This window comes from Pantherophis guttatus, chromosome 1 (assembly GCF_059756535.1).
Source record: "Pantherophis guttatus breed Tessera chromosome 1, ASM5975653v1, whole genome shotgun sequence".
NCBI classification, from domain to species: domain Eukaryota; kingdom Metazoa; phylum Chordata; class Lepidosauria; order Squamata; family Colubridae; genus Pantherophis; species Pantherophis guttatus.
Window position 1 is genome coordinate 212551078 of NC_142063.1, and position 14622 is coordinate 212565699.

Sequence of the window (14622 nt, forward strand, 5' to 3'; positions counted from 1 at the left end):
GCTGGATTTCACCCCGGCTTACTTCCCTCCATGCAGACATAATACTATTATGGACTACTCATTGAGTATGGTTTATCAGCCAGTTATAAATCCATCGGTGGTGGTGCTGTCTATCCCACATTTTTCTAGCTTACCAAGAAGTAGGTTGTGGTCTACTTTGTCAAATGCCTGCTGAAGTCTAAATATAGTACGCATGGGGGGTGAACAAGGAATTCTTCTCCAATGTGAGGTATCATTGTGCTTGACCTTTCTTTCAAAATAAAGACATGTCGTTTATCCCAAATCTTTTTAGAAGGGATGATGAGATGATGATAATGATGATGACAATGACAACTGTCATCATCATCATCTCTTCATCCCTTCTGAAAATTAGCACTTTCTGGTATTAAACCATTAAGCTTTTAGGTATTTTATAATATTTTTGATATGCTATGTTTTGCTAATTGCTATTAATGAATTTGTATTGTTTTTCTATTTCTAATGTGTTAAATAACTTTTTAACAACCTAGGAAATTTTAATGTATTAATTTTAATAACAGTAGCAACTTTTTAAAAATTATTTTAAGAATAGTGTGTATAAGATTATTATCAGTGTAAATTATTCAATTCATCTTCCTAGAAATTCAAGGCCGATTTGGGATTATTTTATTACCTCCTCTGAAATGCTTGGAGGCTGTTGAGAGATAGTGGCTTGCTTAAAGTAACCAATATTTACTATAATACACCATACATCACAATCTATGATACTTATAACCTGGATATTGTAAAGGAAGAACTATGTTTGTCAATGGCTGCAAAAACCAGGAGTCCGGTAGCATCTTTCCCAATTACTGTAACAAATTTTGTTAAGACATAAGCTTAAGTGAAATGCTTCATTAGATTGTTAGAACAGAACAGAACACTTTTATTTGGCCAAATGTGATTAGGCACACAAGGGATTTGTCTCTGGTTGGGAAGTTCTCAGTGTATATGCAAAGCAACAGAGTAATAATAATGATCAGTAATAGTAATAATCATGATAATAATACCAATAAGAGGGGGTAATAAAGAACATAAGAAGGATAATATTACAGCCAGACAACATGGATAAAAAAATGGGTAAAAAAGGACTTCTGGCTGACGTTGCAGTGAGATTGGATGCGAGGAGCGGGTCTCTGCGCTCCTGTGCCGTGTTCTCCCCATTGGAGGGCTCCAAAAGGAGCTAAAACCACCCTGTAGGGGTGGTGAAGAAAAGAAGGGTGCCCTGCAGGTCGTGGAGAACAGCAACTCTCCTGCTTGACCCAGGGCTTTTTCCTTCTCATCCACAAGGAGGAGAAAAAGTAACTATCATGGCTGCCATGAAGCTGAGACAGCCGAGGCAACAAAGAAATGTGCAAGAGCTGTGTAGATGAACAGTGACTGGAACTGGGTGAGAAGATTCTTTTTTTATTTAGATCCTAACATTAAAGGGGGAAAAAAAAGAAAATCCAGGAAAAGAGACTCTTAGAACTATTTCTCAAAGCAGCGAACAACCATAGAGAGAAAAATCCTAGACTTCCTGATCTTGATCAGCATATATGAACTAAAAAAGAGAAGAAATCAGACTAGTAGAAGGTAAGTTAGTAAGCACAGGACAATTTTATTTCATGCCAGTTGCCAAGTTTTCTAACAAATGTAAATGTTCTTCATTGCAGGAAAGTATTGAAACTTGAATATGATGGGGAAAAGATCTTTCTAGTTAGCTCAAGGATTCCTGAATTATTCTGACTGAAAGCTACTTTACTATATATATAGTATAATTAAACTGCAACAATAATGGACAATTAGGGAACCACATTTGCTTCTAACATCCCAGCTCTAATACCTAAAGAAGAAGCCATTTTAGTGCTTCTCTAAAAGCTATCAAGGACAGGACCAACCCATATATTGAGGGAAGGTCATTCCAGAAGTCAGGTCCTGCAGCAGCAAAGGCATGCCTCCTAGTACCCCTTGTATTGTTTCAAGGAAGGCACCTAAAGAGTACCTATCCTAATAGAGTATGGCAGGTAGAAATAATTGGAGAAAGTGTTGCAGATAATCCAGTCCTGAGCCATGTAAGGCTTTATAGATGATAATCAACACCTTGGATTGCACCTGGAAGACTCCTGGGGACAAATGCAATTTATAAAATAGTGGTGTTGCCTATGGGTGTGGGTGTGGGTGTTGGGTGGGTGTATTGAGATATGCTCATCAATTCACACAGCACTGCATCCCAAATCAGTTACAGTTCCTGAAGTGTCTTCAAGACCATGCATAGCAATAATCCAACCACGATCTGGCTAAGGCAAGAATGACTGCATGTAGTGCTTCCCAATTCAGGAACAGGAACAGCTGTACAACTGGCACAGTCACAGCGTTAAGCAGCCCAGTCAGAGAAGCTGCTCTGAACTAGGACAGCTGCAGGGGTGGGATTCTACCGTTCGGACCAGTTCGGGCGAACCAGTAGCTAGAACAATCAGCTGGGATGAACCAGGTCAGCTCGCCCACCTGCCCCTGCACTTTACTTACCTCTATCTTCTCAGCTGATTGGCACGGCACAGCGGATTGTCGCGCATCAGCTGTGTTACTCCCAAGCGGTAACACAGAAGGTTAGTATTTGTAAAACTGTGCATGTATGCACAGCGTGTATTAGGCGCATATGCGCATAAAGCACATGCACGCGCATAGCACACAATCACCGAACTGGTTGTTAAACCGGCAGTATCCCACCACTGGACAGCTGGCTTAGCTGCAGCAATCCAAATTGACCCCTAACACTCAACCTCACAAGTAAGGTCTCACATCTGGCTATCTGCAGGGCAGTGCCTCTGACAATCTCCAGAGTGTCCTGGATGACTCCTCCCTTCTACCATACGCAAAACCCCAACAGACACATTTGATGTCCAGCCAAGTCTTTGCAATGTATAACAGGTCACCCCATCATCTGCAATAAAATTTCAGGCTTAATTTTGGTGGAAGAAATACAGTTTTCCTACAGAATGAAAAAAAAAACAGAAAATGGACCTCCACACAACCTCATGCAGTTTATGCTTTCAAGATTGGGATGTAGCACCACTGTTTTCTAAACATTGAAACTGTAGAGATTAGTGTTTACATATGATTGTGCTCAAGGATCATATTTGCAAAACTTTGCTATCAACTTTAATTTGCTAAATATCATCGCCAATCGGTCTGCAGAAGAATTAAGTCTGAAAGGGTAAATGCACTAAGTTTTTGACATTAATCCTATTTCAAAAAGTACAGATGAGCACTTTTTTAACAGCAAGTTTTCTCTTTAGTTCTAGGAAGGCTGGAGTTCTTGCTCAGTTTTTGTTTTTCTTCTTCCATAATTGAGGAAATAGTCCATTTTTATCAGTGTTTTACCAAGATCAGTGTTCATTCTGCTGCCAATAACGTGGTTGGTGGTATTGGGAATTTTGTCCGAAAATATTGATATATATTCAGGGAGTTGGGCAGACACTTTTTTCTTGCCCTAAAAAATATAATTCAGTTATTCATGTGAATAAAAGTTTAATTAGAAATGCTTCTAATGCCATATTGCACATAATCAATTCCATTGGGAATTAGGAAAGATTTCAAGAATAAACACAATAATGTTAGAAGTATTTTACTAGAGCAGATCAAAATTCTGATAACTCTAGGATTTAGCTATCATAATAAAAACACACGGATAGTTCTGGCTTTCATACATTTGTTACAATCATTCTGGAAATTACCTTGTTTTAATGGCTGTTGTGTCTGCCTGTATTTTATGATAATGACCCAAAGTCAATTTTATCTTGTATGAAAAATTCTGCGGCTGTAAGCAAACTGCTAATCCAGTTAATTAAAAACCTTTGCAATACAAAATAATCACTGCAATAAATATAATACAATAATGGACGTGCCTTTTAAAGGACATTTAGCAATATTTTAAAACACAGTTCACTCAACTCTAATGCTATACTTGTTATTTAGTCATCTGTATAGCGTTATCCAAAGCATTCAATTTTTCATAATTCTAAAATACTTTTGAAATATTATTAATGCGTGGTTATTTTTTAACCATTCCTGTCTTAAAAGCATAGCATTAGAATGACTGGCTGAGACACATTGAATTCACTTCTTAGGCTGTATAGCAGTGGTGGGTTGCTCCTGGTTCGCACCGGTTCTTGAGAGCTGGTAGCGGTGACGATATGACATCACCGAACCAGTTCTCTGTCTTTGGGAGCTGGGCCCTCCCACCCGCCCTGGCGTTATGCCGACCTTATATTTCTTCTTTTTTCGCCCAGCTGAGAGGTGCGGCAGAGCGGATTGCCGCACCTCAGCTGGGCAGATTTGCAACGTGCTTACGCAAAGCGCAAGTTTGGCGCGCAGGCGAGCAAAGTGAGCATGCACATGGCGATCACGCGCAAAGCACATGACCGAAGAGGCAATCGTGCGCAAAGCGCGCGCACAAAGAGAACCGGTAGTAAAGCCAGTTAGAACCCACCCCTGCTGTATAGATGCTAGTTTTTAGAGATGAGAGACAGAGAAACAAAGGAAACCCCGTTTTTCTTCTAGCCTGAATAATAGTGGGCAGCTTCCAGATCTTGTGACAATTTCAGAAAGAAGAGGAAAGAAAAGGAAGTTTTGTCCTGTCCATGGATAGAAACACAGACAACCGCTCAACCCAACAAAAAACCAAATGAGATATTGAGCTGAGATGTAAAATATTCCTATAAAACTAGGCTTAATGTGTAGAAACCAAAAAGGATGACAAGAAATCATTGGCAGTGACTAGAGGACATATTCTTGATTTCAAAGCTGAACCATTCTAACTTTGTAAAACTGTTTCAGATTTCAAGAGCCTCTCTCAGTGTAAGTTTACTGTGTCAGCACAACAACCCAATTCCAAAATACCTTCCAGTTATCACCAACATCTTGTTGAGATCACCCTGTTCTCTCCACCCCTACCAATTTCTTTCTAAGCTATAAATTGCCTGATTTTCTTTAGAAAAATGCTGTTTTGCAGCATCATTCAAACGTCAGGAACATTACTTTAATACCCTTTTTTCTCTCTTTGAAGTCAAGGTTAATTATTTCATTCCCTCAGTCTCCAGGGAAATATTTTCCTTGACTCTCCAACTTTCTTAAGTTTTTTAAGTCCTCGGGTTTTGTTTCCACTTTGCCTGGTGTAAATTGACTGAGATATTAACTCTGTGTTTGTGTGTGTGTATGTGCCTGCGTGCATGCGTGTGCGCTTTTCCCTCTCATCTCCAGAGCTAATAAGTTATCTTGTTTATTTTTATTCAGGAAAGAACAAAGGCGTTCCACTCTGGGTTTCTTTTTTCTAATCCCAGAGGTGATTTTTTTTTTTAAAAAAAGATGGTGATCAAAGCCCATTAAAAAGTATGTCATGGCAACCTTAAAAAGGGGTGGAGCTTCATTGTCCTGGTAATGGCTATCATCTTGAACTCTTTTTTAAAAAAAACTCTCTGAAAATGCCCCTGCCCATATCCTAGGCAGGCTTACATGAAAAAGGAGCATCCCTCCTCATTTTTGCCTACCTTTAGAAGGCAATGAATCATAATGATAGAGCTATGCAAAATGGAAACAATGGAAATCTTTTTTGTTCACTGAAGGCTACGTTTGAAGGAGAACGTGAGCTATCCATGACCGGTATTCGGGGAGATTTTCTTTACATATTTCCCAATTCAGAGAATGGCAAGATAGATAACCCTCCACATTTTGTGCTGAGCCTTCACTGGATAAGAGCATAAGCTGTTTTTGTGAATCAAGCTATTCTGACTAGGTGGCTCAGTGGCTAAGATGCTGAGCTTGTCAATCAGAAAGGTCGGCAGTTCGACGGTTAAAATCCCTAGTACCGGTCTCCTGCGTGAACAGGGGGTTGGATTAGATGACCTCCAAGGTCCCTTCCAACTCTGTTACTGCTTGATTTTATCTGCTCCATGATAAAAGTAAGCCACTGTCTAATGTGATATATGAACCCACCAAGTGTAAAGCATCATCACCTGTTCATCCTTGACCATTTTGAACTATGACTATGTTAATTCAGGATGAATATATGATGTGAAAATATGGGGGGGGGAATCTTGTTTCAAACATGTCAGTATACTTTTAACATGCATATTTGGATTTTAACTTACCAGGGGATCATAGTCCTTTAGGAAACTCCAGTTCTGATACCTTCAATGTAAAAGGATAATATATTTTATGATTGTTGAGTATAATTGTACCAAACAAATGAAAATTTGATAGATAGATAGTTAGATAGTTAGATAGTTAGATAGTTAGATAGATAGATAGATAGATAGATAGATAGATAGATAGATAGATAGATAGATAGATAGATAGATAGACAGACAATCTCCAATTCTTAACTAGTGCGCGATTTGAATGAGATGAATCATATCTTATTTATTAGAGTTTATGTTGCTATTCATTTATTCTAGTTCTGGTAATCACAAATTTTAATTAATCATTATAACCACAACACCCACATTTAATGAATATATAAGTACATATGTATATTTGTGCGTGTGCGTGCATATTCCGGTGAACTTGGAATGTATTTGTAAGTACAGATTTGTTTTATTCTTTTTATATTTTCATTTGATGTAGCTTTTTTTCATGCATGTGATGAATTATTCATTTTTATTTTATATTGGTTTGAAAATGGGCATAAATTTGTATATGTATAAATGCATATGTGTGCGGATATATGTGTGTGTGTATGCATAGATGTCCATGCATATCTAGGGATTGTTCAATTTCTTTCTCGTTGTTTCTGTCCCACAATGTTATCAGCCAGTAGGAAACTATTGACAAGCATATCAATATGCTTCAAGATGGAAGGGAGCAGAGGAATTATGATGTAATTTTAAGTAGAGAGGATAAGGTATGAAAGTATTTACAGATAGTTCTTGATTTACAACCATTCATTTAGTGTCCTTCGAAGTTACAATGGCACTGAAAAAAATGAGATAACCAGTTTTCACATTTATAATCATTGCACCATCTCCACAGTTATGTGATCAAAATTTAGCAAATTAGCACTTAGCAAAAGGCATGTATTTATGACAGTTGCACAGTTCCGGGATCATATGATCCCCAGCTATAACTTTCTCAGCTGGCTTCTGACAAGCAAAGTCAGTGGGGGAAGCCAGATTCCCTTAATGACCACATGATTCACATAAAAACTGTAGCCATTCACTTAACAAATGTGGCAAAAGGTCATAGAATGGGGAATAACATAACTCACTTAACAACTGCCTTGCTTAACAATGGAAATGTTGGGCTCAATTGTGGTTGTAAATTGAGGACTACCTGTCTAGGGCATGTCAAATGTTTCCCACTTTCAATTTCGAAACATTAGGGGTGCTCAAAAGCGGTGACATATCTTGGGGTTTGTAAAAATATTTTGGTTACTTCAATATAATTTAGATGTGCTTGGTAAGTACCAAATACCGTATTTTTCGGACTATAAGACGCACCGGAGTATAAAACGCACCTTAGTTTTTGGGGAGGAAAATAAGAAAAAAGCTGATTGGGGGTGGATCGGCCTCCCAGAATACCCCCAATCAGCTGTTCCCAGAAGTAAACTTTAGCAACAGGTTCGTTGGTTGTGAGCTCTGCGCCTTGCTTTTTTTTCAGCCTCTCAAACCTCCATTTTTCAGCCTTTCAAAGGGAGGTTTCAGAGGCTTTTTTTTCAACCTCCATTTCAGAGGCTGGGCGGGGCTACATTTGGATTATAAAATGTACTCAGAATTTCACCTTCTTTTTGGAGGTAAAAAGGTGCGTCTTATACTTCGAAAAAGACGGTAAATATAACTTTTTAACATTTTTTGTTTCATTGTATAACTACTGCCTTTTCTTCTCCTCCCCCCCTCATTTTCTATCTCTTCTCTTTCTTTTTAACTATCACTTTTTTTAACTCTTCTTTTTTTCTAAGTTTACATTGCTTTTATTCTGTAAAAGTCACAGGCAAAGGCTAGTATTATGCAGATCGGCACATATGAGCAATCAAACGTGAACAGTCATATCAAAGCATGGGTGAAATCTACATACCTTCCCTATCGGTTCAGAAGTGCACCATCATCACGTCCTATTTTTGACGCTCCGTGCATGTGCAGAGGGCTTTGTGTATGTGCAGAGGGTAAAAACCAGGAAGTAACGACGTCCAGGCTACCGGTTTGCCAAACCGCACAAGCCAGACAGAACCGGCAGGATTTCACCACTGTATCAAAGCTTTTAAGACAGACACACTCCCAAGTTACTCACCAATATTTGGTTGCCTTCCTCTCAGCCTCCACAGCCTCTCTCCAGATCTTGTCTTGCTGGACCTGGTCCCTCTTGAGAGCTTCTTGCTCTTCCCCACAGATTTTGCTTGAAGCCTTCCCGAAGTTCTGGGAGGTAACAAGTGGGCTTCTTCCAGACCTGCTGTTCAACGAAAGCGAAGAATATGAGGCTAAATCTCCAGTAGAGCTGTTTGCCGGTAACGGATACCCCGTTGATGTGGCGCTTCGGAGTCCATTTGTTTTGCTTCCCATCGTATAAACTCTGTTTGTAATACTTACAATTGGATCATCCCAGAAAAAAAAAAGTGTGGGAGAGCATTAGCCAGAATGCGGTATGCTCACCAATTCAGCAATTTCTCGGCCAAACTTTTTGACATAAATGGTTAATGAGCAAGGGAAATGCATGATTTATTCTGAAGTTTCCTAAGAGGTTCTGGATCACACTTGTGAGAGGGCCCAGCAGTCTATTTTTGGACAGTTCCACATTGCACAGGAACTTGAAAGAAATTTCAGTGAGTTAAAAAAAAAAACACTCAGGGACTATGAAACAGTGACCGGCTATCTGTATATAGATATTCCGGAAATAAAAATAATATTTCTTTGTTGTTTCCAAGATCCACACTGCATCATAAAGCTTTCTGATCACATAACAACAGACAATGACAGGTAAAGGGATTTTACCCTTTACTAAAAGGATTTTTTCCCCCTGAATTGCTGAGCTTTTCCTGCAGAGCTGAAACAAAAGAGACAGGGAGCCTGGATTAGCCTGTGTTTACTGTCTCCATTGGAGACCAGACTCCTTGCTATGAATATTCATCATGGACAGAAGGCGTGTGCTCAATAAAGACAACTGCTGGAGGGCTTGGCTAAATTTTTAAGTTGCTGCTAATCTCCTCCTTCTCCTCCTCCACCACCTCCTCCTCCTCCTCCTCCTCCTCCTCCGTGTTTTTCAACTTCGGCAACTTTAAGCTGCATGCACTTCAACTCCCAATATTGAATTAAAGTTGTCAAGATTGAAAAACACTGCCTGTATTTGTACAAGCAGACTTACCCCCATAGATCCAAGAAAACCCACACTTCAGTCTTAGATAACAGAAATTTAGAGTCATTTTAATTTCAAACAATTGGTCTCTTTTAATACTTTAAACAATACAATTAAAAGATGAACAGCAGTAGATGCAAGCATTTCGTATTGACTCATCAGTACGAACATTACAACAACGCAGTTAAAATCAGCCTAAAATATAAGATCTAGTCATTGGTTGCTTCCCCATACACGTTATAGGCTTAATTAATGCTCTTACTAGATCTCATATTTTAGGCTGATTTTAACCACGTTATTGTAATGTTGGTACCGATAAGTCAATACGAAATGCTTGCATCTACCATTGTTCATCTTTTAACTGTTATCATTTTAATTTCCCCAAAACTCATTGTCCAATTTAAGCAGCATGGTGGCCTAGTGGTGAAGACTGTCACCTCCCCCTCAGAAGGTTGCATGTTCAATCCTGGATAGTGGCAGATGTTTCTCTCCTAGGGCGTAAGGAAAAATTATCTGCTGTGAACTTTGCATAGCATCAGGAAGGGCATCCGGCCAGTAAACGCTCAGCTCCATCCACTTGCCCTGACACCTTGACTCTACCCCAAATTAAGGCATTACAGAGTTGCAAAAAGGGAACTTTTATTTTAATTTCCCCAAAACAACCTGTCCCAATTGTTTCCTGGAGTTTGGAGGAAGCGGATGTCTGAAACATGGAGACTAGGACAGAAAAAGCAGCTGCATTTGCCAGAGCATATCCTCACAAAATCTTTCCCAACATGCACGCATTGAGAGATGTTTTCATGTAGACTTTGAAAATTGTTTGTGAAGGGAAAAGTCACACGAGACTTTCAAACAGCCTCTTTTACAACACTCATGAAGATAAACTTCCTTCTAATTGCAAACAGCTTAAAATTGCAAAACAGATCTTGGCCAAAAGAGGGTGGTGTAGGACAAAGCAATCCATGCTGATTTCTGAATGAATTTTTCAAAAGGTCTCTACTGTATAATGCTAACTTTACATTCATACAAAAACATTTGCAAACTTATTTAAAGCTATTTCACACTATGAGCTGATGATGATCTTGAGTCTGGTCTGGAAGCTACAACTCAGTACTGAATTCTGTTATTTATGCTACTCCTTGGGGAGGAGGGCTAAAATGCCCACATGTTATACCAGTGTTAATAGGTCTCTTACTAGTAAATCACATTTAAAGTGTTGGCATAAATAAAGCCTTAACTAATTCAGGATCAACGTAGGTGGAATAACATCTTGGATTCTATCTGTTTCATGGGCACTTTTACTTTTCTGAGGAGATCCTGTTCTTCATGCCATGGGCTGCTTCTTGGCAATGACAAAGGGCGACTTTCCACATGAAGACACCTGGAATAGCCTTCCTGCAGGCTAGTAAGCCCTGTGCCCACGTTGATGTGGTTTTGTCAGTCTTGAGGGATAAACCCAGTGGTGGGATTCAGCCGGTTCTGTCCAGTTCAGGCGAACTGGTAGCAGCGACTGTGGTAGGCTCCGCCCACCTACACTGACATAATACCGTGCTATTTAGCTAAGTTTTGGAGGCTGTGTGCATGCGCGGAAGGCATGCGCATGAAAGGCTGAGCATGTGTGGACAGTGGTGCATGTGAGCAAAGCAAGCGAGCGCACACGCGCTCACATTTGCGAACCGGTACGGAAGGTAAGTGAATCCCACCTCTGAATAAACCAGATAGGAATCATCATCAGATGAACTAATTCTACCTTATTTTAAAGCTACATTGACAGAATTTTGCAAGTCTCAAAGTACAATTACCTCCCCCTCCATCTTCTTTACAGTCTGTGAAACTAGGGAAGGTCTCTTCTGAGATTCTTGCTCATCTCATTGTGCAATTGTGGGCTATGCTGTAACTTATCTGACTGCTCCCTTGGCACTGTCTCTTCACCCAATTTCCCAGGGTGTTTCCCATATAACATTACAGGGTTACATGCCTTTTGTAACCCAGATTTTGTAATCTGTGTTGACTTTCTCCAATCTCACTCTTGTTTCAGAAAAGTTAACAGTTAAACAAGTACCATACAACATAACTATCACAATTAAAAACCACAATAATAACATTTAAACAATGGAGCCAAGGTTCTCAAAGAAATAGACAGTGTACAACACCTAATATCTTATCCCAGCGCCAGAGGGAATAAATCAGTTTTTCAAATGTTTCAGAACATGGCTGACATTATCTTTTAATACATTGCTTTTACCTCGTTTATTTTAAAAGGTTTTTAGAATTTGTGCATTGCTTTGGGATGCTCTGTAACTACAGATAGTCCTTGACTTACAACAGTGACTGTTCAAAGTTACAACGGCACTGAAAAAAGTGACTTATGAACTTTTTTCACACTTAATGATCATTGTAGCAACCTCACACTTATGACCATTGCAGTCACATGATCAAAAGTCGAATGCTTGGCAACTGACTCATATTTATGATTATTGTAGTGTCTAGGGGGTCATGTGATCACCTCTTGCAACCTTCTGACAAGCAAAGTCAATGGGGAAGCCGGATTCACTTAACAACCAGGTTACTAATTTATCAATTGCAGTGATTTACTTAACAATTGTGACAAGAAAGGTTGTAAAATGGGGCAAAACTCAAATGTCTCGCTTAACAACAGAAATTTGGGGCTCAATTGTGGTTGTAAATCGAGGATTACCTGTATCAATGTTATAGAACAACTGTTGATAAATAAATGTCCAAATTTATTTCCTGAATGTTTTATTTAATGCTATTTTACTAAATCAAATTTAGATTGACTTCAATATTCTTTTATCTATTATAGCTACAGGTAATCCTCAATTTACAATAGTTACATTTAGTAACCTTCCAAAGTTACAACATCACTGAAAAAAGTGACTTACAACTATTTTTTCACCCTTACAACCATTACAGTTTCCCCATGGTCATGTGATCAAAATCCAGATGTTTGGCAATTGACTTATATTTATGACGGTTGCAGTGTCTTGGGGTTATGTGATCAACCTTTTGCAACCTTCTGACAAGCAAAGTCAATGGGGAAGCCAGATTCACTTAACAATTGTGTTGCTAATTTAACAAGTGCAGTGATTCACCTAACAACAGTGGCAAAAAGGCCGTAAAATGGGGCAAAACTCACTTAACAAATGTTTCCCTTAGCAAGAGAAATTTTGGGCTCAATTGTGATCGTAAGTGGAGGACTACCTGAAGAATGATCCAATTGAGACACTTCCAAATAATCCCAGTGAAATAAAGTCACTTTCATAGCAAAGCTATCAACCTTCTCCAACAGAGCTTGACATGGAAAGACTACAGTTGCCATCAGTTTAGTGTAATGATTAAGGCACCAGGCTGGAAATGAGTTCAAGTCCCACCTTAGCCATAAAAGCCAGCTGGGTGACTTTGGGTTAGTTACTCTTTCTCAGCTGAACTGACTTCACAGCTGGGGGAGAGAAATAGGAGAAGGAAAGTGTGTTCACCACTTTGAGTTATTTGTAAAAATAAAAAAGGTGGGAAATGAATAAACAAACAAATATCCAACCATCATAGATTTAGCTACTATCCTGTTTCCCCCAAAATAAGACATCCCCTGATAATAAGTCCAATCGGGCTCTTGAGCGCATGGCAATAAGGCCAAGTGCTTATTTCAGGGTTCAAAATATATAAGACAGGGTCTTATTTTCAGGGAAACACGGTATGTCAAGGGTGATGGGACCTTATATATCTAACAGGAACTAGTTTGTGGAATGCCTAAATTACAATGTAGAACTCATTTTAAAAGAGCTTGAATTCAGCATTGTATTCTATTATCTTGTAAGTATTCTGCCTTTAAGAATGCACATGCATTCAAATCCTTCATGGAAATATGTAGTTTTTGTGAAGCTTCATAGGAGTGTGTTTGTGATTGTGATATCCCATGGGCATGTCTTACCTTCCAATTTTTCTTGAAAAATAATTGTTCTTCAGAATGTCCATCTCAGAGGAGTCTTGGCATGCCCGCATACTATGGCACTGAGTTCCTGAATCAGAGAATCTCCATATCCTGCCTGGTAATTTCTAAGAATAGCCGACTATAAAATATCCTATAAATTCCATTTCTAAAGTTCAGAGTTATTTGAACAAGCATGCATTTAAGAATCCTTTTAGGTTGCCTTTCAGAATACAAACCCAAATAAAGCAGTGCAATAATTAGTTTCAAACTGAACAGAATCCAGAGTTAATAACAGAAGCAGGTTACATAAAGATTCTAAAAAAAACAAAACAAAACACAGCAGCTATTATAGCACCACCAAAATATGACAAGTTCATTTTTAGGACTTTCCTTACTGGCCTGCAATGTTCTTTTTGTGTTTATTTTTGACAGCTTTTCTATGGCAAGCATCAAGCCATGTTATGGTTCTGAGATTACACAGTCTAGACCTGGGCCTGCCGAATTCCAGGCTTCAAATTGTAAGTCAAATACATCTCCTTTTTTTAATTTTTTTTTTATTTTTATATGCCGCCCTTCTCCGGAGACTCAGGGTGGCTTACAATGTGTTAAGCAATAGCCTTCATACTTCTGTATATTTTATACAAAGTCAGCTTATTGCCCCCACAAACCGGGTCCTCATTTTACCCACCTTAGAAAGGATGGAAGGCTGAGTCGACCTTGAGCCTGGTGAGAATTGAACTCGCAGTAATTGCAGGCAGCTGGATGTTAAATGCTGCCTTAGTAGGAGGCATTAGCCTCCTATGCCACTCAGGCGTAGGAGACATCTGAGAAATTTAAGTCCCTTTGAAGAGATTTGTCCTCTGCCTTACATCCCGTGAGAACAACACCCTATAGGGCATTTTGAGCAAAATTCTATGCAAAATCTCAATGCCAATAGTCACTAATAACATATGGAAACCAATGGCTGAACATACCTCCTTGAGTGAATTTGAGGATGCAAATCCTTTGCCTTGGAAAAAGGACTTGGAAAAGCCATAACGAGGGAAAGTTACTTTGTGCCAAGGAGTCAGAGAAGCAGTGTGTTTCCCCAGACACGCTATTTGCCAAGAATATCAATTGCTGGTTGCCAGAAGAGTATACCATGGTAACCTCAGCTTCTGTTTACAGTTCAAATACACGTCCATTGGTTGAAGGATCTATGGGAGCTTTTCAGGAAGCCTTCTAATTGCTTCAGCTGCAAATCCCTTGAGATGGGGACAATGAAATATTTCTTAATAAGCCACTTCTATTGTCACCAAACAAAAAGGACACATTGCAATAAGCAAGCACTATAT

General features: G+C 39.1%; 1 protein-coding gene across 3 annotated transcripts; it reads right to left on the bottom strand.

Annotated features, from left to right (window-relative positions):
* Positions 1-1598: 1598 nt before the first annotated feature.
* On the bottom strand, positions 1599-14390 carry CIMIP5 (ciliary microtubule inner protein 5). 3 transcript variants are annotated; one of them, XM_034432097.3, is made up of 4 exons: positions 14263-14390; positions 8281-8439; positions 6147-6186; positions 1599-3490 (listed from the first exon to the last, which is right to left on the bottom strand). In XM_034432097.3, the coding sequence occupies exons 1-4, from the start codon at positions 14322-14324 to the stop codon at positions 3299-3301; spliced, it is 453 nt and encodes a 150-aa protein (XP_034287988.2). In that variant the 5' UTR covers positions 14325-14390; the 3' UTR covers positions 1599-3298. The 3 variants fall into 3 exon arrangements, with proteins under 3 accessions (XP_034287988.2, XP_087738521.1, XP_034287986.2); XM_087882395.1 differs by lacking the exon at positions 14263-14390 and adding an exon at positions 8577-9185; XM_034432095.3 differs by lacking the exon at positions 14263-14390 and having other exon boundaries at positions 8281-9185.
* Between the last annotated feature and the right edge of the window lie 232 nt (positions 14391-14622).

Bases quoted from the DNA above. Each gene is read 5' to 3' on its own strand.
- CIMIP5 (XM_034432095.3), bottom strand. From the start codon at position 8,549: ATGGGAAGCAAAACAAATGGACTCCGAAGCGCCACATCAACGGGGTAT. The intron at 6,187-8,280 runs GTGAGTAACTTG...TTTACATTGAAG, and splicing joins AGGAAGGCAACCAAATATTG to GTATCAGAACTGGAGTTTCC. The intron at 3,491-6,146 runs GTAAGTTAAAAT...TATATTTTTTAG, and splicing joins TAAAGGACTATGATCCCCTG to GGCAAGAAAAAAGTGTCTGC.